Genomic DNA, 23,611 nt, shown 5'->3' with positions numbered 1-23,611 from the left:
TTCTTTTGTCGGAGCGCGTAGTGGGGAGGGGAGAGAGGGAAATCCAATGTATAAACTGACGTTTATTTATTTATTTATTTTGGGGGGGGCGATCGCCCCCCCCCCATCCTTGGGTTCACCACTGAGCCCCGTGCAATCTGAATTGATACGGGCGATCCTGAAACCCTAAGCTGTATTTACTTCCGGACCACGAAAGGCTTCCCAGAATGCAATGCCAACGTCATTCACACACGGCAAGAGTAACAAAGACGGACGCTAGACAATTACAATTTTTTTTTATTGCGAGAGCGTTTAATTATTTATCGAAAAAAGAACGAAGGAAATAAATAACTCGACGACCCTAGGTTATAGGAACTTGACGCCTCAACTGGTTAAGTAGAAACACGCAGTATGGCATTCATTCCAAACAACAACAATAATAAACGGGTCTTGCAATTATTACACGAGGACCAGTCGAGATAAAGCTCTTATCGGTGGAGGAAGTTGTTTCTCTGACACACGCACGCACACACATCACACAAAAGACACACACACAGATGCAGGACTGTTGGCGCGTGATATCTTCGTCAGTCACATTACGTCACACACCGTCACGGTTCTTGAGCAGTCTCGTATTCATCACTTCAGCGTTCAGCGCGGTTCAGCAATAAATAGAAATATTGTTACCGACCTAATCTACGACTCGCAATGAAAGGAACGCAGACACAAAAATGCACGAAGCGTTCATCTTGATCGCATCCACTTCCCTGAGGGGGGGACCGTTGGTTAATTTCCGGACGTGCACTGGTCGACACTGAAATGACACCCAGTAATACAAGCGAGCAACGGTGCCGCCGAGCCATGCCCTAGCCGCGGGCTACTTTTTTAGAAAGTCAATGGACTGTTGACGCGGACTTGTATCCTGGTAGAGCAAGTTGTCTACTGCAGTTTTCATGCATCGCCAAGGTGCCAGAACAGGTTCTCTTCGGTCTAAAGGTTAGGATGATGAGGAGACAGGCTGTCTTCCGCGTTATGCAACGAACTTTGCCGTTATAGAGATGATGTGTTGCGGTTTGCTTTTGCGAGTCTTAGAACGTGGAAGGGCTTTGCTGACGTACTGTCTTCATGCTCTTCAGGGAAGTGTCATGGTCAGCATAACCTCTAGGCTGCGAGGTGTGAATCGAATAAAAACCAACGCTGGTAAAAAAAATTGACTTCCAGGACGGGTTCATACAAGCCAGGAGGTAGTCGGCTGGCGCTGCTGACATATGCTATCATTTTGTAGAAGGCGAACGACCGGGTCTTCATGTTATCTTGCTAGGTTTGATTAGGTCAACTTGCAGCGCTTTTTCAGTCTCGTCTCCAGGTGTCTTGATCGATAACACGTCAGCTACAGGTTTGGCTTAATTAGCACAGTCCTCCACTCGCCGGCTTGCGATACGTCGCCTTAGGAAAAAACACGCTTATCGGTCGTCCTTATCTCCTCTGTTTTCCGTACAGCGCAGCAACTTCATTAACAGTAATCTCGTGCGCCTCGCGATATCCTTCTAGGTTCCTCATGACGTTCGGGTTGTCGAGGGTTTCTAACCTCGACACCGGCTGTTTCCCAATGTCGTACCGTAGATTGTCCCAGGCCTGCTTGTAGTGCTTCTGCAAGCCGTGTTCCGCGTAGGACCCCACGGGACTGGTTGACGATCTGCTGTTGTTGTCGCTGCCGTTTTTCACACTGTGTTGGATGCAGAGGTCGGGTCTCGTGAGGACGACTGCCTAGCGTGACCTGTTAGTACGGGCAACGCAACGACACCCAACACGCAACACAGTCAGCATGCTGTGGAGAAAGACATGCAACCAAGCGACAAAAGTCGGTCGCGCGACACGAGCGAAGACCAAGCTAGGACGCGTTGTACGCAAGCTGGTCACATTATGCAATCCATTCTACGGAGAATGCTCCGTTGTACTTCCTTTTCTAATGCGAAACGTGCTTTTCATCCGAACTTGGTCGTTCGCGACTCAAAGAAGAGGACGTCAAACAAGGCAGACGGGACCACGAGCAGGCACACTGACCCAGACGTGAACAGGCAGATTTTGAAACACCGGTACCAGATTATTTGTCTCTTTTTTGTCACGCGTCACAGCTTATTCCCAGATCAGGAACGGTGACAAAGTACACATAAAGTACACACAAAGTACATATAAAGAGCCACTCAAAAGCAGTAATATGACCTCTCTTCGAGGGTTATAAAAAAAAAGAAAGAAACTGCAGTGCTTTAAGAACAGTATGCTCTAAACATAGAAATTCAGAAAAAAAAGGATGCAGGGGGTTTGGATTATGTCATTGCAACGGTGCTGCAATAGCAGTAGCCGAGTAGTTTAGTAGTTTAGATTTAGTAATTTAGAGTCCCCTGCATGGTCCGCTGTTTACAGCGGACCATGCAGGGGACTCTAAAGACTTATTTCGAATTACAGCGTTGTTATTGTCAATTTTAGGCCGTAGCAATACCCAGAAGAGGTATTCAGCGATCCGGTAGCACTATGTGTAGATTGCAGTGCAGAGGTCATGCTTATGACAGAGACTGTTTTTTTTACTGAGCCTAGTGGAAAAACAGTCTTTGTTCGAAATATACGCAAGGCGGTTGTCGTACAAAATGAGCCTACTGGCCTTAGCCCGAACTTAGAGGATACGCGTTAAGATCAGGAACTCTGGAAATTTTGGCGAGTTGGTGATTGAGCAAACCAAGAGTACATCTCAATCGCCCGTATGCAGTCTCTGTTAAACGAGTTAAAGTGGCTTTTTAGTAGCTCTCGCTTCTCTGAGGGTTATTGTTAACATTCACACTCAAGGAACTTGATTTTGCTCGACCGTTTTAGCAACACTTTGTTAACGCCACCGAATATGGACGCAGTTTGGGACCCACAGTTACCCAAAGTTAGTTGGGAGTTTCAGGCAGAAGTTTCGAGCAGACCCAGCAGTCAGCAATTTCGATAATACATCTGAAGCAAGAAAAACAGATTCACCTACCGTCGTATGACTATCACGATGATAGTGATAACGGCTGCTAAAACGACGAAGCCTCCGAAAACGCCGAGAGCGATGAAACCACCTGGGAATGGTAAAACACGATCGAAAGCGGTTTAGAAGGGAAAACACAGGAAGGAGATAGAGGAAGTGGATACACACCCACACGCGACACTGTACGCATGTACTACGCGTATGAATCGCAGAGCTGGGGGAGGAAAAGAATGAAAGATAGGCGAGAAAAACTACAAGCTGTCCAAGGAATGATGTCCCGGCTGGCACTTTATACAGGGTGTTTCACGCAAAATGAGCCAAAATTGTAATTTTGTGCCTCTAATGGATCCTTTTTTTTTTTTCGGCTCCAAAGACAAACCATCGGGTTTGCAACAAAACCGACGCGGGGACCTGTCGCGAGAGACGCGCGAGGAGCGCCGGATCACAGCGCTCTCTAGCGTCCTGTTATCGAACGAAGACTACGTAGCCACAGTCCTCATTGACATTTTGGCTTGACATTGCCTCCTCGCGCGTCTGCGACAGGTCCCGCGTCGGTTTTTTGCAAACCCGAAAGTTAGTCTTTGGAGCCGGAAAAAAAAAAGGATCCCTTGGAGGTAGAAAGTTGCAATCAACAGGTTTCGTGTCGTTGTATCGCCCGCTACAACTTTCTCATTGACATTTTGGCTCTAATCCTAGTAATTAAAAGACTGCCTAATTAATTTCACTTAATTAATTAATTACAAAATAAAAATAGTTTGAGTATCCGCACACCACTGCTGACACTATGCAGTCCGCCTTTGTGATGTGCGTTTAATTTTTTTTTTTTTAACTTTGGCTCATTTTTCGTGAAACACCCTGTATAGAAGCCGTGGGTCAGGCGGCGCAGTGGAGAGTTAAAAGTGCGCTCAAGTGCAAAAATTTATACTCTCTGACGATTTGACCAATCATCGCGGAAGACCGTTTGAGGAGTCCAATCACAGCCCGCTCCGTATTGCCACGCTTCTTCAAACTCTAAAAACTGAACTTCACCGCATAGCACGCTCTGCGCCAACCATTGCCACGAGTAATAGGGTTATCGCTTGTGATTCGAAGAGAGAGGGGGGCGTACGCCTTTTTTGTCAATTTGGATACACGATAATTGACACAAAAAGGCGTACGCCTTCCTCTCTTCTCGAATCAGAAGCGATAACCCTATCATTCGTAGCAATGGTTGGCGCAGAGCATGCCATACGGCGAAATTCAGTTTTTAGAGTGCAGAAGGTGAGAAAATGAAACGGGCGAAAATTGACGGTTTCGTTCGCGCATAAGCCACGAAGAACGCAACGTTCGTTCCTTTGGTTTTGCCGTCACGGTGACGGTGGAGCACTAACCGCAAGGGCCACATGCGCCGACATTAGGTTCACGTTTAAGTGCAACAAGAACGGGCCTTACGTCGTGAAATATCCTACTACCGCGAATAGTACGCGCTTGTAAAAATAATAAAACGGGTGTTTAGGATGCCCAACTCACCCATGTTTAATCTCGCTCCAGGAGCACCTTCTTCGTCCGCGTTCCGTTCCTCCGTGGGCGGAAGAAGAATAGTGTTGTGACCCGACGTTCCGGCATGGTCTAAATCCACGGGAGGTCTGAAGGGTCTCCTAGGAGTGCTCAGTGGAGGAGGCCTGGGCCGGGGCCTCTGCGTTGACGGAGAGGGCGGCTGTGGTGCTGGCGGTGCAACTGTTGTGAAGAAGGTCGGCATATCGGGAGTGAAGGACGGGTGGAAACGCGTGGGCACGATGGGAACCGGTGACTCTGTAGTGGTGGTAGTCGTTGTGGTAGTGGTGGTGGTCGTTGTAGTGGGTGGTGGTGTTGTGGTGGGCCCTGTGGAAGAAAGTTTGAATTGTTGGAGCAAACCACAATGCGACCATTCTCAAAGCTGCATTTTTTTAAATATGTATTCCTGTTCCTGGCCTCTTTGCACGTATTCCCACCTGAGGGAGGTTGGTGCGCATGTCCGCCAGACAGTCCTTGGTAGAGCGCGGTTCCAAGCGCGGTCACTAGAACATGGTCTTCCACTAGCATTGGACATGACGAAGAGGACGTGTGAAAGACATCCACTGGCGAGTACATTCCGATTACTATGTGTGTATTTTGATCCAGTGGGTGAAGTTCTTATGCAGGTAGACGCCTTTATGCATGTATTGGCATCAAAGTGGCAGTACAGCCACAGAGATTGACACCTTACGTATTCCAACTAGAGTCTCCATACTATATGTGTGTACGTGTATTGTCATCAAACAGAGAGCCTACTTGTGGAGGCAGGCCCCCTTTACACGTATTCCAACTCTAGCCTACATACAACAACAACAAATAAACAATCATGATGTATGCAAAAATCTTATTTACATGGAATGGAATGACATATGATATTTACGATGTTCAACATGAGCAGAATTGGCGGACACCCCGATTTAGTTCACGAAAGTGGCACCACGTGGCGTATCCACCTTCAACTCTCCCTCGTATTCTTTTCCCCCTTTCTTCCTATCCTTTCCGTCGTGCTCTTCGATACCCCGTCGGTAATCCCGCTACAATGTGCTCTTCTGGCCTAGATCTTCAAGTACACAAACAAAGCTGTGAAAACCAGTAGAGCTTGGCCGTGTCGTGTGTTTTGAGATTTTGCCAGTCGTTTTCCCCCTACAAAGGAGTTGCGTTTGACAAAATCGTCTGCGAGGTTTCTCTCGGACTGCCAAACTGAAATTTCACGAACTTTGTTGAGTGATAGCGCATGATGTGTAAAAAAGAAAGCCCGAGCTGCTATGGGAGAAACAAGAAAGGTCCCGTGCGCGCCTACGCGGTAAATCGATGTCCGTGAATTAAAAAAAAGAAGAAGAAGAAAAAAAGAAGCGCATTACCTTTATTGCCCCCTAAGGTTTAGTGAGCATCGTCATGAGAAAATAAGAATATGTCACAGCCTAGCGAGTTATGTTTTAGAAGAAAAAAAAAAGCTCGTTTCAGAGTAAAGTTCTGGTTTCGGTACCAGGTTTCCTGTCTTGATCGCCATACAGTATACGGGGAAATTTCGATATCTGCGTGTATTCCGTATTGTTAGCTGTGCTCCTAACAAATGTTACAGCTAGAAAAAATTTTGTCATTACACGAAAATAATCATCCGTTTTTTTATCTCCAATTATAAAGTGCAGTATCAGTTACTGCGCAGTAGGTGTATTCGCACGAAGTCAATCTATGCAAAAGGTGAAAACAGTTCACTTTTGATCGAATTCATCAATAATACAAGGACAAATATGATTTGTCAGCGTAGCGTGTAGTCTTCTTTAGTGCGTCACTGAGGACACAAAGAAAACCGAAACAGAGGCCGTCGTGAAACCACAGACATGTACTCAAAAACGCTATTCTCTGAAATGTAGCAGGCCACTGTCTTTCCTGCAGAGGTACATTTCTCATACTGGGCTCACTTCTTCGATACCAATGAACGAGCTTCGTGTGTGTATGTGTCGTCCCCTCCTTTCCTTTTCCAATCGTCTACGAGGCCGTCTTGGACTACCGGATTGACAATTTCAACAGCATTGTCCATTATTGTGTTTGACATTACGGTGCAGGGATCCAAGACAATTGCTCACCGGACAATTGCTCACCAAAAAACTGCTGAAGCCGGACAATTGCTCACCGCCTCTTTCACCGCACTTATATGTAATTTTATTTGCCCCCCCCCCCCATAAAAAAAATCCGATAAGAACGCCCCATGGACGCAGGTCCTGACAAAGACTCTTCAGGCGTGCCAGCATCTCTCGCCTGGACGACCTCTCGCCTCCCCGTCTTCACTGGTGGATTTCCTAGCTATTTGAAGCAACTTAGACAGCTAAAAATGAAGTGCATCTACCATAAAAAAGTCAAGCGCCATAAACGCGAAATAAAATCACAATATAAGTGTGGTGAGAGGCCCGGTGAGTAATTGTCCGGCTTCAACGGTTCTGTGGTGAGCAATTGTCCGGCCTCAGCAGTCGTTTTTTTTTTTGTGAGTTATTGTCCGGTGAGCAATTGTCCGCGCCCCACAGGACGTCTCGGTGTACGGACATTTTGGTGTACGGACTAACGGGAGTATTACAAAATGTATAGTTGTGAATGTGAAAGAAAAAAATGTCCTTCAGGCTCCTGCGTGCCCAAAAGTACAAGCGCATGGTTTCGCACGGCTCATGAAACACATCACAACTGACCAGGTGGTGCTACCATTTGTTCACCCGATTTGTTAAAGTTCGGAGACACATTTGTTTTTAATGAGTTTATGTCGAAAAGTCGAAGGGCGGATTATAACAAGACCGAAAAATAAAGAGTTCCAAGAGGATGTCCCAACTATTAAATATATTTTTAGGAGTAAGTGAACGGCAAATAAATACAGTAGATTATTACACTCATGCTTCGCCTCTACCGACATAACCCACTAGTACGGGAGTCCTACCACGCTTCTATGATTGTGCACATGTATGCTTCAGTCATGCGCGTGGTTAAAAACATGACGTTGAAATTTGATCTTTCGCTTTGAGCTTTCGTATTGTGAGCAAATTCCCTGGATTCGCGTTTTTGAGCGCGCAGGAGCCCGCGGGACCGTTTTTATTTTATTTTTCGCCCACGCAACCACCGACCATTTTTTTTCTACGCCCAGCGGGATCCAGGACATTTGCTCACCGGACATTTGGGCACCGTCCGAATGCTTAGGGCGGACCAATGCTCAACAGGATTTTTACGTGCGTCCTGTTTTCACAAATTATGTGTCGTGTTTGGTGGCAACAGTATAATAATAATAATAATAATAATAATAATAATAATAATATAATAATAATCATTTCTTCAGTGTTCTCAAGGAATTTGGTTTACATAGAGAAAAACGTGCTTTACGTATTTTTTGTGTATTATAGATTTAAGACCTGATCTGCATGTGTTTATGGTCTCTGGTGGCTTTTAAACATTTGGGGAATTTTCTTTCTTAATATTTTACACCCCACGTTATGGTGGGTGCTGTACAGATATTTATTTTTTATTTATTATTAAATTATTATTATTATTTCAAGAGTAGATGAAGAATTGCTTTGTCATTTTGTAGTGAGTATATCTCGAAAAGGGTATCCTCAAGGTACGGATACTATGAAATTTGAATTCCATTTGTTACATCTTTAGTGGAAGCATTTGATTAGATGTTACTCCCCTTGTATTTCTACATACTTTTTCCTCGGTGATGGCCGCGTATTTTCAAGGCCTAAACAACGACATAGAATTACCGTGGTGCCCCTCCAAAAGCTGTTAGACTCGCTAGCCATAAAACTATTGCGGTGACTTAACATAATAAAATAATTTCAAATAATAAATTACGTGATTGACAATTATACAGGGTGCTTGCTCTAACGTGTCCAGAAATTTTATTTAAAGCGAACGATAAAAGAGAAACGAGCTCTATTTTTGAGCTACTTGAGAAACAGGTGCTACTATAGTGAAGCAGTACCTGTTTCTTACACAAGTAGCAGAAAAGTACCACTTGCTTTTCTTTTATCGCTCGCTTTACATATGATTTCTGGACACTTTAGAGCATACACCCTGTATACTGCTTCTGTGGTTTCACCTCAATCTTTTGTTTTCGTAACTCGAGAGCAAAAGCTGACTGACTGAACCTATGCGTAGTGCAAGTCGGAGTGCATTAAACGTGTTACTTTTGTCGCTCAAGTCAATTTTGTTTGTATAGTGTTTCCTTTACTGCGGACCGCATTATTTTTAACAAATTCATCACAATGAATCACTCCCGGGATGGCCATAATATGATAAAATGGCTTATTCAATGCTTTTGTTCCATTTATGGAAACTTGAAGGGCAACGGGAAGGTGCAGAGTTTTTATCGACACGAGAACACAGGAACGCGACATGGTAACTTGGTAAGCTTTTTGGAATACAAGGGAAATAACGTCTAATCAAATGCTTACACCAAAGCGGTAACCGACAAGTCCTGAACAAATGGAATTAAAATTGTATATCATAATTGCATATTGTTTGTTGCAATAAAATGAGTTGAGTTGAGTTACCAGTACCTTGAAGATACCCACTTCGAGATAATACTACAAAATGACAAACCAATTCTTCATCTACTCTTGGAAAAAGGGGGGAAAAATGAATATCTGCACAGCAGCGACTAGAACATGGGGCGCAAAATATTAAAAAAGAAAATGCCCCAAAAGTTTAAAAGCCACGACAGACCACGATGATGATGATGATGATGATGATTGAAAGAAAAAAAATCACCACGACAGACCACGATCACATGCAGAATAGGTATTAAACCTATAATAGTAAACCAAAAAGCACGTTCTTCTCTATGTAAACCAAATTCCTTTACAGCACTACATTTTATGCCAAGCCGCCTTCTTCCCTGTGTTTTATTACAATATGTCGACATCGTGGCAGCCATTCCTGGGACCATTTTTCCCGGAACCGACGTTGCAGTTATGTCCCGCCCCCGCCGCTGTAACGCTTTGCACGGAAACGTCCATGCACCGAAATGTCCTAGACCCAGTAATAATAAACTATTGTCTCAGGAGAACGTACTGTGCATACATAGTAAAAATCACTTCTGCCACTAGAGTTATAGTAACAGTTACGTTTTTAGAGTAACGCGTACAACTCTGCGAATAGCATACAATACAGCAAGTGCAGACGCCCATCACGGCTTTCGTACGTGCACACGACTCTTCAATTTTCTGGCCCGTATCAGGCCAGGAATTTGAAAACACGGAAATACTAAATTTCACGTCTTTGTTGCATCGCACTTGTTATTTCTAGCTTGTACTGCAGAAAGCCAAACTAACAATTCCCCTGGGATGCCTTTGCTTTGTGTACTTGGGGAGAAGGTTGCTGCTTCCTTTTTGTGGTTCCAGAGCAAACTGTCCAGCGGGGTGCACAATTCCCTCATTTCAACGTCTCCGTCCCGGTTCTTTGGCAAGAAACAACCGGCTCATTTCAACCGACCCCAATTCACTCGTCGCATTGCTTCTCCCGGCGAGTCAGACATTCCTTCGTTGTCGTGTTCAACCTAAGAATGGCATTGTCCGTGCATCCTGTTCTCCCTTCATTGGGAGTTGGGATGGGGAACTGGGCTACAATCTCTGTCACGTGGAAGGCCTGTAGAAATTTTTAGGTAGTGTACGTCACAGGAAAATTCAACCATCAAATTATGTCCATATTATTTATAGTTCTGAGGTGTAGCCATGCATTTGCAATGACTTGTGAAAAGCACATAAATCCCATACAGCATGTGTAAAATACAATTGTCTGCGCCTTGTGCCTTTCACATATAATTGTAATAAAACATTGTTGCGTCTAATTTACTTATAATTCGCTACCGCAAAGAAGAAGGGAAACACAAAGAACACTAAAATCAGGGTGAATTAATTCGAGAAGTGAGCGGGGTCAACCACGTCATTGAGGTATATTTAAAATGCTGTAAATACAAAATGCATCGTCACATGCCACCAGTGACAACCACCATGCCAGTGGCACGTTGCGACTTTCCCTATTATATTCTGTAAAATAGAAGGAGCCATGCCTTTGTACTAGAACATCAATCACTCTTCCAGAGTAGAACAGAGAAATAAACCACATTTTTTCAAAGATTCGCACATCAGTTTAAAATATACAGACAGCTATATTAATTTATGACATCTCAAATACCTGTCAGATAACGTTCAATCACGCGACAAAGGTGGTACAATTATCAATGTGGCAGTCTCACCGACCAAACGCTCAAAGCGTAAAAATGCTCACCAAGCTTTTTGCGTTCCTGTTGTTTTCGCAAGTGTGGTAAACAAGAAGAAATGGCCAAGAGAGACCAAAGCGAACGGCCAGCCCGGGGTGTCGGTACCTCTTGTCGTCGTGTTTGGTTTGTAGCACAGTATGAAATGTCTGTTGCAGGAGAACACACTTTGTTGTGGCTTGGGGGATCATCATGTTTTCAACCACGCGCATGACTGAAGCTCCTTACTAGTAAAATAATTCAAACACGTGCACAAGCACGATAGGACTCAACTGGTAATGGGATATATCAATAAAAGCTGAGCAGAAGCGCAGGGCATTTATTGGTCGTTCATTCACGTCAAAAGATATCTTTAATAGTTGCGAAGCAGACTGATTTAACTAGTGAAAATTTCGCGTGACTGACAAGTGTAAAAGTGTATAAAAATAGCGCGGTATAAGAACAAGCGTGGTCGTTTCTTGCCGTGAACTCTGCTTTTCTTTCTTTTGTTTTTAATGCCTCAACAGCTACATAGTATATATATGGTGAGACGCTAGGAAGATTATCCGTATATTCCTGGTCGGTGAACCTTGGAAAGGTATTTTGTACTTCATACCTCAGGGAGCGGTGCTGTTGTGAGGTGGTGTTCTTCTGTACAGATAGCGAGCACTAGAAGGTTTGTGCACTATGCCGACTAAGCAATTTTGGTTCAATACCGCCAAACAACAAAGAAAAGCGAGTTGTGGCTATATAGGGCTACAATGACTGACAGCATCTAAGATTATCATATCTTGGGTCAATGGAGTCATTATTGTCTGTTATAAGTTATTACCCACACCCCCATCGCAGGAAGACTAAAGCTGGTCTTTTAGCAGCTGTTGGACGATGTATTGCTTCTAAAAAGTTCAAAAAAATGATTTGAGGAATATAACAATTTATTGTTCGTTATACGATGACACAATGGAAAGGATGAAAATAAATTATGAAACTGTCAGGATGGGCTCATGGTAAAATCGAACGGGTGAGCAAATGTCCGGTCTTAGCTAATATAATTACTTAATCTGTACATTATTAATTAATATCCCGTAGTATCCGACCCGGGTCTCGTTCCCCTGTTGCACCCACGGTCGGCGCGTTTGCTCAAATCTTCGTCCAGACGGCCGTCCCAGACGCCAAAATGACATTTTGATCAACTTTGGTTGATAATAACACTTGATATAAAATTGATATTAGAGATGTCATCATCTAATTAGCTAGTCTGTATATTATTAATTAATATCCCAGAGTATCGGACCCGGGTCTCGTTCCCCTGTTGCACCCACGGTCGGCGCGTTTGCTCAAATCTTCGTCCAGACGGCCGTCCCAGACGCCAAAATGACATTTTGATCAACTTTGGTTGATAATAACACTTGATATAAAATTGATATCAAGGATGTCATCATCTAATTATTTAGTCTGTGTATTATTAATTAATATCCCAGAGTATCGGACCCGGGTCTCGTTCCCCTGTTGCACCCACGGTCGGCGCGTTTGCTCAAATCTTCGTCCAGACGGCCGTCCCAGACGCCAAAATGACATTTTGATCAAATTTGGTTGATAATAACACTTGATATAAAATTGATATCAGAGATGTCATCATCTAATTAGCTAGTCTGTATATTATTAATTAATATCCCAGAGTATCGGACCCGGGTCTCGTTCCCCTGTTGCACCCACGGTCGGCGCGTTTGCTCAAATCTTCGTCCAGACGGCCGTCCCAGACGCCAAAATGACATTTTGATCAACTTTGCTTGATAATAACACTTGATATAAAATTGATATCAAAGACGTCATCATCTAATTATTTAGTCTGTGTATTATTAATTAATATCCCAGAGTATCGGACCCGGGTCTCGTTCCCCTGTTGCACCCACGGTCGGCGCGTTTGCTCAAATCTTCGTCCAGACGGCCGTCCCAGACGCCAAAATGACATTTTGATCAACTTTGGTTGATAATAACACTTGATATAAAATTGATATCAGAGATGTCATCATCTAATTAGCTAGTCTGTATATTATTAATTAATATCCCAGAGTATCGGACCCGGGTCTCGTTCCCCTGTTGCACCCACGGTCGGCGCGTTTGCTCAAATCTTCGTCCAGACGGCCGTCCCAGACGCCAAAATGACATTTTGATCAACTTTGCTTGATAATAACACTTGATATAAAATTGATATCAAAGATGTCATCATCTAATTATTTAGTCTGTGTATTATTAATTAATATCCCAGAGTATCGGACCCGGGTCTCGTTCCCCTGTTGCACCCACGGTCGGCGCGTTTGCTCAAATCTTCGCCCAGACGGCCGTCCCAGACGCCAAAATGACATTTTGATCAACTTTGGTTGATAATAACACTTGATATAAAATTGATATCAGAGATGTCATCATCTAATTAGCTAGTCTGTATATTATTAATTAATATCCCAGAGTATCGGACCCGGGTCTCGTTCCCCTGCTGCACCCACGGTCGGCGCGTTTGCTCAAATCTTCGTCCAGACGGCCGTCCCAGACGCCAAAATGACATTTTGATCAACTTTGGTTGATAATAACACTTGATATAAAATTGATATCAAAGATGTCATCATCTAATTATTTAGTCTGTGTATTATTAATTAATATCCCAGAGTATCGGACCCGGGTCTCGTTCCCCTGTTGCACCCACGGTCGGCGCGTTTGCTCAAATCTTCGTCCAGACGGCCGTCCCAGACGCCAAAATGACATTTTGATCAACTTTGGTTGATAATAACACTTGATATAAAATTGATATCAGAGATGTCATCATCTATTTATTTAGTCTGTATATTATTAATTAATATCCCAGAGTATCGGACCCGGGTCTCGTTCTCCTGTTGCACCCACGGTCGGCGCGTTTGCTCAAATTTTCGTCCAGACGGCCGTCCCAGACGCAAAAATGACATTTTGATCAACTTTGGTTGATAATAACACTTGATATAAAATTGATATCAAAGATGTCATCATCTAATTATTTAGTCTGTGTATTATTAATTAATATCCCAGAGTATCGGACCCGGGTCTCGTTCCCCTGTTGCACCCACGGTCGGCGCGTTTGCTCAAATCTTCGTCCAGACGGCCGTCCCAGACGCCAAAATGACATTTTGATCAACTTTGGTTGATAATAACACTTGATATAAAATTGATATCAAAGATGTCATCATATAATTATTTAGTCTGTGTATTATTAATTAATATCCCAGAGTATCGGACCCGGGTCTCGTTCCCCTGTTGCACCCACGGTCGGCGCGTTTGCTCAAATCTTCGTCCAGACGGCCGTCCCAGACGCCAAAATGACATTTTGATCAACTTTGGTTGATAATAACACTTGATATAAAATTGATATCAAAGATGTCATCATATAATTATTTAGTCTGTGTATTATTAATTAATATCCCAGAGTATCGGACCCGGGTCTCGTTCCCCTGTTGCACCCACGGTCGGCGCGTTTGCTCAAATCTTCGTCCAGACGGCCGTCCCAGACGCCAAAATGACATTTTGATCAACTTTGCTTGATAATAACACTTGATATAAAATTGATATCAAAGATGTCATCATCTAATTATTTAGTCTGTGTATTATTAATTAATATCCCAGAGTATCGGACCCGGGTCTCGTTCCCCTGTTGCACCCACGGTCGGCGCGTTTGCTCAAATCTTCGTCCAGACGGCCGTCCCAGACGCCAAAATGACATTTTGATCAACTTTGCTTGATAATAACACTTGATATAAAATTGATATCAAAGATGTCATCATCTAATTATTTAGTCTGTGTATTATTAATTAATATTCCAGAGTATCGGACCCGGGTCTCGTTCCCCTGTTGCACCCACGGTCGGCGCGTTTGCTCAAATCTTCGTCCAGACGGCCGTCCCAGACGCCAAAATGACATTTTGATCAACTTTGGTTGATAATAACACTTGATATAAAATTGATATCAAAGATGTCATCATCTAATTATTTAGTCTGTGTATTATTAATTAATATCCCAGAGTATCGGACCCGGGTCTCGTTCCCCTGTTGCACCAACGGTCGGCGCGTTTGCTCAAATCTTCGTGCAGACGGCCGTCCCAGACGCCAAAATGACATTTTGATCAACTTTGGTTGATAATAACACTTGATATAAAATTGATATCAAAGATGTCATCATATAATTATTTAGTCTGTGTATTATTAATTAATATCCCAGAGTATCGGACCCGGGTCTCGTTCCCCTGTTGCACCCACGGTCGGCGCGTTTGCTCAAATCTTCGTCCAGACGGCCGTCCCAGACGCCAAAATGACATTTTGATCAACTTTGGTTGATAATAACACTTGATATAAAATTGATATCAAAGATGTCATCATCTAATTATTTAGTCTGTGTAATATTAATTAATATCCCAGAGTATCGGACCCGGGTCTCGTTCCCCTGTTGCACCCACGGTCGGCGCGTTTGCTCAAATCTTCGTCCAGACGGCCGTCCCAGATGCCAAAATGACATTTTGATCAACTTTGGTTGATAATAACACTTGATATAAAATTGATATCAGAGATGTCATCATATAATTATTTAGTCTGTATATTATTAATTAATATCCCAGAGTATCGGACCCGGGTCTCGTTCCCCTGTTGCACCCACGGTCGGCGCGTTTGCTCAAATCTTCGTCCAGACGGCCGTCCCAGACGCCAAAATGACATTTTGATCAACTTTGCTTGATAATAACACTTGATATAAAATTGATATCAAAGATGTCATCATCTAATTATTTAGTCTGTGTATTATTAATTAATATCCCAGAGTATCGGACCCGGGTCTCGTTCCCCTGTTGCACCCACGGTCGGCGCGTTTGCTCAAATCTTCGTCCAGACGGCCGTCCCAGACGCCAAAATGACATTTTGATCAACTTTGGTTGATAATAACACTTGATATAAAATTGATATCAGAGATGTCATCATCTATTTATTTAGTCTGTATATTATTAATTAATATCCCAGAGTATATCCCAGACCCGGGTCTCGTTCCCCTGTTGCACCCCGGGTGTGCCCTTTGGATATCCGGAAGGAATAGCCCTTCGCCTTTCGAACTGTTTCCGAGTTTCGACGCATGCGTATTACGGTAATACTAGAACTTAGTGCGCCGGACGCCTAAGAACGGATGCTTGTCTGGGACGCATGTTTAAAGGCCCAGGGTGCATCAGGGTTAACACTCACACACCGTGCGGCGGTTGATATGTGGCCTGGAGGATGTACTGATTCAAAATAGGCGATGACATTTCAAAAATTTTACTTTCTTTGTCGAAAAATCATGGTCTAAAAATGGGCCCTGTGCAAAAATCGACGAAATCCCCATAGGCGCAATGCATTAAAATTCATTTGACCTGGGTGCACTAGATATACATTCTGCTGCTGCCATTCTTGTTTCCAGGAGTTCTCTGCATGTTGTTCTTACTTCTTAGACGATGACATCTTAAAATTTTTATTCGGTTTTGGTGTTAATTGGCATAAACGCAATTTCTCATTGTACTCCTGTCCTGCAAGGCCGCTTCCCGCAATACAGTTCGGTATAGCGGTGGAGCGTGCCGACGGGAGGGTGACCGCGAATTCTGCGAATGTGAAATGTAGAGAGCTCAATAAAGCATGCAATAATATATACGGATATTGCAAAGGACAACACTACGAACCAAAAGTTACAAATTAAACGGAACAATGTGTACGGTACTATTACGGGGACAGAACACAAGAAGGTTTTATGGTGATGCTAACACAGCTCACCGAGTTTTAAAAAAGTAAAAAAGTCATTGGCGTGTGCGCATTTTGGGGCATTTTGGGGGAAAAATAACGTGTTTCGCACAGTCTTCTTCAGACACATTTTCTGCCACCCATATCAATGAAAACGTAATGGGGCACATAAAGTGCAACTAGCGATCCGCTAGTCTTCCGCAGAAATCCCGTCTTCCGCAGAAATGCCTCGTTTTTTTTTAGGCCAGACAGAAAACATGTATTCCACAAAGAAATGCCTATACCGCCTGGTCAATGACGGTACCGTGGGGGCGACAGCCCGACATGAAAATATTGCCATCATTTGCCATCTGTGCAAGATTGGTGTTGGTTCCCCCTTTTTCCTCCCTCATCTCCTTCTTCACTACGAACGCTGGCTTCCTGCTGGCTCTCGGAAAGTAGCTGTCATCTGAGGCTTGAGCACAAAAACAGACAAACGTCGAAAACGCAAGACAGCGGCTGGGGATTGTACCAAGCACGTCTGAATTATGCTCGGGTGTGCTAACCACTAAGCCATACGGAAGCACGGCTATATAGCAGACGACTTTGCCAAGTGGCATCATTCAGCAAGAACGTCGCTGAGGCTAAACGTACCCTCCTTGCATCGGGAACCTCACAAAATACCGCACACCACGCGAGACAAAAAGAAAAAGACCCCGACGCCTCCTATTATGTACACACCCTTCCTAGCTAACCTCTTCTCACGCCATTTCTCCATCTTCTGTACATTTTTTTCTAACCCGTCTTCCTTTCACACTTAACCGGTAACAAGGGGGCAGTATGCAGCACAACGGGCTATTGCTGCACCTTCCTCGGTTTTCCAGGAAGTAGGCGGGGGTAATTATTGAGAGGGCGCTCGTCATTAAAAGAACGCCTTCGCGCTCCTTCAGAAGAAGTTGAGGAAACGCCAGACGTTTCGACCGGAAAGCTTATGCCAGATCGGAGAATGCCGGTCCAATGCTGTTACGCGCGACGAAGAGGACGCAGGATTCAGAATAGAGCCGACGGAGTGTCTCGAACGCGACAGAGATTCAGCAACTGATGAAATACTATGCAGCGTAGGTACGTCTACGCTGTCTAGCAGTCTCCCGGCGTAAATGATGGCTGAAACACGTGCACGTCTCCCAGTGCGGTCACTGTTCAAGGAAGAGTAGCGAAGAGTCGGTCACGGAGCAAGTACGATTATGCCCCTCTTGTAACCGTGAACGGTTCGCGATGTTATTTGCAGCATATGAGTCTTTGTTGAATGGTCCATAAAACGGTCACGGAGAAGAACAAAAAATGACATAAAGAAGAAGCAGACATGAGGAATAGAAAAGCGCTCACCTGCTGTTCGCTCCCCAGTAAGAGGGCAATATGGGACACTCGCTATTAAGGACGAGGCTGTTCTGCGGGCCATATTCGTAAGCGAATTCGAGTATTGATACTATGAAATGCGTAGGTGGATACTTACGAGTACTTTGGCAACAAGCGAATTCTCGGACTGAATTCGTGGATTTGGTGCTTAAGATCTGATTGTAATCATGGATTGGATTGGATTTAGTTTGAGTTAAAAATAGGCTTATTCTGTACTGAATTGCCCCCGATTGTGGCTCCACAAGTGTGAGGCCGTCTACTCCGTCTTACAGTCACTAAATATAGGGTGCAGAGTAATGACACTGAGGTACACCATTAATGTACATCAGCCTATTTGGTGACCCTGCTCCAGCTCACTTGTCATGTTGGAGGGTAGTTAATAGCCACCAGGGGTCGGTGGGGTTAATGACGGATGTGATGACAGCATAATGAATGTCCAAATGGAAAATGATTATGGAGTGATCAAAGTAGTTGAACGATGAACCGAACACCCGACGGCTGACTTGGGGGGTGTCGCTGTACGAGTGCGTTCTTTAAGAACCCTAAAGGGCGGACTGTCCTGTGTTGCCAACTCTGACTGGAAAGGACGACGGGCAATCCCTTCCCCCAATGCGTTCTTATTACGTTATTTCTTACTTGCTTCTTTCTTTATTTGTTTATTCGGTTATTTTTATTTTTTATTTGCGTTCTTATCGCGTCATTTGTACGCATTCGGTAGCCTCAGAACGTCGCAATATTCTTGTCACGCTAACGCGCAACAGGGTAGAGAGGCAAACTCACGTTCACAGTAGGGCACCTCGCCTTCCCAAAATCCCGTGGCGCCGCAGGTGAGCGCTGACGAGCCTCGAAGAATAAATCCAGGTTCGCAGTCGTACTCCGCCGCAGTTCCAAACACCGTCGATGCAGCTGACAGACGAATCCTGGCGTTGGCAACCTGAGGCGGTGCTCTGCACATCACAGCTGGTACCGAAAAGGAAGCATTCAGTGAAGCCTAGTTACCGACTTGGAAGACCACACGTCAGCTACAGAACAACACTTTCTGGAGATGGCTCCTCGATTCGGTAATCGAGAAACATCCGAGCTGTGGTATTTCCAAGTAAGTACTGCACTATAAGAACAGTAGGCACTGTAAGGACTGCAAGAACTGTAAGGACCGTTGCACCGGCAACAACTCGGCGCAGTCGCAACCTTTAGTTGCGTGTGGAAGCAGATGACGCATTTCTCCAATCAGCTTTTTTTTTTTTTCTCAAACCGGAAACAGCAACGCCGTCCAATAAGTGCACAAAGATGGCTTATAGCTAACGTGTCCCATTAAGCGAGAGAGAGATAGACAAGACATAATCTTACGTTCGCATCGGGGTGGAGGACCGTTCCAGCGCTGATCCACATCACACACTAGCGTACTTCGTCCGACAAGTACAAATCCGTCTCGACAGGTATAATGGACTACGCTTAGATAATGTCTCGTCCCATTGACGAGATCCAGAGAGCCATTAGGAATAGGCGCCGGCGGGCCACACTCGAGATCTGCAAAGAGACAAAGACGAGAATAGGAAGTGCAACTGGGCCGTGCTTCATGGACGACAATAGTGTGTATAGGGCTTACATCTGCACTTGGGTGGAAACTCGCTGTAGAAGCCGTTTGGCAGGCACGTTCTGATATTAGGCCCAACGAGCAGGTGACCCGGTGAACACCGGTACTCGATCACGGAGCCGACCTCGAAGTTCTGAGCCAGGATTGTTGAGTTAGCCGGTCGTTCCGGCTTGCCGCATGTTGTCGGTCCTGGTTGGGGGAACGCACGTGTAGGATTTAGAAATACGCGGCATGACCTCAAGGCCAGTTTACAAATACATGACTGGACGGATTTCACTGAGCGCGCAGTGCAGAGCCGCGCCGTTACGGTCGAAGACTCTGCATGGGAGACTATGCCGCTAAAGTGGTTTGCAGGGCGTTTATCCGCTTGCAAGTATCAATGAATGTAGCGTCGGTATACATAGTGAGATATAAGATACCAAAATCAACCGCCACATTCACTTCCCTTGTGGAATTGAAAGTGTTTGTGCAATGATCGTTAAAATTCTCATGCGCTTCAGTTCTGCTATACATGGTGGTCACCGACCCTCGGTTTCTTTCTTAGCTTAACAGTTGGGCTCTGGTACGACGTTATGGTCGAGTATACAAGCACCCGGTATCACACATGAATTGGAGGTCGGAAATATGGAATTTGCTATAGGTGGGAATGTTAGAGATCTAGGAATTCTCCACGCGCTAAGGGCAAGGGAGTGTAACTCCTGAAACATTTTTAGCGACAAGCGCCGACATCTTAGAAACTACCGTGACACGGAGCAGATGAATATTTCGAATTTTACAGAATGTGTCGACTTTCCAGAAAAATATTCCGATAACATTTTTGCGTCAAGTGTACACAACGCGGCCGGAACCATAAATGTATTGTAAGGAACGCGCGTCTTGGAGATCGTGTTGTTGCTATGTACTCGCATTACATTATGAGTAACACGCGATGTTGTGTGACAACACATATTGTGTGTCTGTATGAATCTGCTTCTCAGAGGGCTGAATGAGGGACGAAATAGGAATATCGGGTGTCACCGTGCTCTCCACCGACCTCTCTTTGTTCTCTAATCTCCCACCGATCTCCTCGATTTGTTCCCACCTTTGTGTACCTTACTACGCATACGCGATAATAAACCCTTTTGTATACAACTACATTTGGCCTACTTAGTGAGAATATAAACTTGATTTCCTGCTCGAGATAAGTTGATAAGTAAAATAAAAAAAAATCCTTCTTAACACCCGGCTGAAATGCGTGTAACCGGAGCATAGAGGTACAAAAGGCAACGTATACTTACTGTGTTGGCAGATGAAGTTCAGACTCAGTTCACAATCGGTGTCCGACCACAACCATCCTCTCCTGCCGTCAAACCTGGAACAGTTGTTCTGTCCTCCCGGAGAATTCCAGAAGGAAATTGTGACTTCTCTACCGTTGAGCCACCTCCAGGACGTCGGGTCCAGAGGATCTCTCGTCGCCCCCATCCAGTACTGTCCAGCGTTGGTGTCGTGCCTATGCCTCCTGTACAACTCCCAACTCAAAAATCCTTGTAGAGCTGGACTCGTCTCGTCGACCAAGTTCCCACTCCGCGAATCACAGAACCTTCTTGCCGCATCGAAGTGAGTTGGTTGGTTGTTGTAAAAGATGTAACATTTCCCGTTGTAAGTCGCCGTTGAGCCGAGCGGCTGGTCTCTGAAGGACGGGCAACGTTCCACGGGAAGCGCCTGGTCCGTGTAGACAAACACTTCGCACAGAGACAGAGGTCCGGGCCCTTCTAGGTGAACGCTGACGAAGGCCCCAGGCATTGGCGTCGCGCATGGCAAGAACAAAGGTCGTCCTTCTTCGAGGGGTCCGTTGAAGCGGTTGCAGACGGGATTGTCGCCGTGATTTGGACGCTTGTTGCCGACGCGTACGACGACGGTGGCGGATGGCATGTTGTTTCCCCAGTCGATGCGGACGAGCTGAACTGAGTACGGTTCGAGCAGGTTCACGTACCACCAGGGGTTAGGTTCCGGTTCGGTCAGCGCGCAAGTGTCGGGTGTAAAGAAGGCGCTCGTGCTGCCATCCACCGCCTTCTGGGGGACGCCGTCTCCTATGGTACTGGATTGTAACGGGGCCTTGCCAGCAGCCACGTTTAAAACTGCGAACGTTAGGAATTACGCCATCAGACAGGGGAAAGATATCTAGTGAGTAAGCAACACACGGACAGCACTGGAGTTGCAGAGATCATCGCCGTCTCTTAGAATCGTCGCTGGCCCATCTGGGTAACCGCCTTTTCAGCATCGAAAAAGTTATTGGGTGCTGGTCTGTGAGTCACCAAGTGCCAGCCATACACGCAGTTAATACACGCTTTTTTTTTAATCGACACCCTTTGAAGCCTCCGTGTTTATCAGCTACTGTCCTAAGGACAGAGTACATTGTGCAGTGCGTTAAGGGTCACTGGTGCATTTAGACTACGGCCATTTAAACTATTGCTGCATTAACTGAACCCTGCTTGTTATCTGAATCCTTGTAATGACTCCTGGTCATCTTGGGTTTGCATTTTTTTCTGTTTTCCTACTTTCTTTTCCTTTCGCGTGTTCTGAAGTAGCCTATCCGGACTTTGTCGGGTCTCACATCTCCTTTTTCTTCTTCTTCTTTTTCTTTTTTTTCAATCAATCACTAAGCACTGCAGTTTAATAGTCGACGGTTTTGGGCGTTATGCCCTCAACCCATAGGCGGCGTGATCTGTCTGCTCTGATATGTACTTCCTTCGAGATATCGGAGCGGACATTATATTTTGACTCTTCGTGTTCTTGAGTGCTTGGATTCGCAAGTTTTCTCAGTCCTTTGACGATCACTTCGTCTCCACAGCCACGTACATCCTAAATTCACGTTTCAATTCAGTGTCGCGCGATATGTTAGTATTTTCGACAAAAACAGCACCGACAAATATATCACGATACGCACACTCACAAAACGGGAGATCGAATGTTTTTGTCCATCTTGAAACTTTGTAATGTTTTTTGGGATATTGTTCTGTACTCATATCTGAGTGGATGACCTCCAATGTAATTCATACCACGCGCCAGCATGAAATATCGTTACGTAAGACAACCGATTTCCGCGTCTATTTTTCGTTTCCTACTTTCTTACTGGTAGACTCTGCTCCCGTTGCGTGGCTTTAATGCTTACAACACACCTATGTGTACTCGGTGAACCACAACATCCAACGAGACTAATGGCGACCTCGTACACCTCAAAGACCTCCTGCCACGCCATCGACCTTTAAGCTCACAACCTTGACCGATAGGACCAACCAACGGCATGCCCTCATCGCTATTTGCTGCTTCTTTTCGAATAAAAAAAAAAAACTATTTCTCAAAAACATATTTGTTGCAGAAAGTCATGGGCAGCGTCTCGAGCCTTAAGACGACTTCATTAATCACTATCGATATCTCCTAAAGTGCTTACACAACGGAACCTGTTTACTTTGTCTACTGTACGCTACTCTCTCTCTAGCTTTTTCTTCTTTTTTTTTTTCGCGTTATTTATTTTGATTTTTGTTTTTCTAGTTCCTCTCCACCCATAGTAGATGGCTCAAACCGGTGTAGCAGGGAAGAAAATGTGGAAGAATCCAAGCGCACATATATAAAAGGTAAAGAGAATGGAGACAGAAGAACAGCAACGTGACAAAAATGAAACAAAAGCAATGTGCGCTGCCGTCCATTCTTTTTTTTTTTTTTTTTTTCGCTACTGCGAACCTGGAAAGACGGCTCTTGCCGTCGTGACCCGGAACGAAGGAATAAATAAGAGAAGAAGAGAAGAAAACGAAAAAATAAGTACGGCAGAAGGAGCCCTAGAAATGAAGACGCGTCCTACTTGCCGACCTTGGCAGGCGCACAAGACGATAGTAGACCCAACAATGGCGGACCAGCAGAGCATGCGAAACCGGGTGACGCGCACGCGTCGAGCCACGCACTTTGGGAGGGTCTGGACAACTTCTTCGCGTTGACCTCACTGTTGAGACGCGGTGACGGATTGATGCTCAGTTTCTGAGAGGGAAGTGGAAGCGGCTGTCTTTGAAGCGTTTGATTTCGGCTGACCCCACATGCTGCCCCATCTTTCGCTGTGCTTT

At 44.8% G+C, this 23,611-nt stretch overlaps 1 protein-coding gene across 1 annotated transcript in view; it reads right to left on the bottom strand.

Annotated features, from left to right (window-relative positions):
• Positions 1-402: 402 nt before the first annotated feature.
• The window catches only part of LOC135397498 (uncharacterized), a 38,405-nt gene continuing 15,196 nt past the window's right edge, over positions 403-23,611 (bottom strand). Inside the window, exons 3-9 of the mRNA XM_064629101.1 lie at positions 20,795-21,634; positions 19,530-19,706; positions 19,271-19,450; positions 18,704-18,883; positions 4,499-4,849; positions 2,999-3,080; positions 403-1,705 (exon numbers count right to left, since the gene is read on the bottom strand). Of these exons, the coding sequence (XP_064485171.1) occupies positions 1,456-1,705; positions 2,999-3,080; positions 4,499-4,849; positions 18,704-18,883; positions 19,271-19,450; positions 19,530-19,706; positions 20,795-21,634 (2,060 nt within the window). The 3' untranslated portion in view covers positions 403-1,455. The remainder of the gene's footprint in view (positions 1,706-2,998; positions 3,081-4,498; positions 4,850-18,703; positions 18,884-19,270; positions 19,451-19,529; positions 19,707-20,794; positions 21,635-23,611) is intronic.

This window comes from Ornithodoros turicata, chromosome 6 (genome assembly GCF_037126465.1).
Source record: "Ornithodoros turicata isolate Travis chromosome 6, ASM3712646v1, whole genome shotgun sequence".
Taxonomy (NCBI): Eukaryota; Metazoa; Arthropoda; class Arachnida; order Ixodida; family Argasidae; genus Ornithodoros; species Ornithodoros turicata.
The sequence above is the reverse complement of the archived record's forward strand: the minus strand, read 5'-3'. Positions and strand labels throughout refer to the sequence as shown.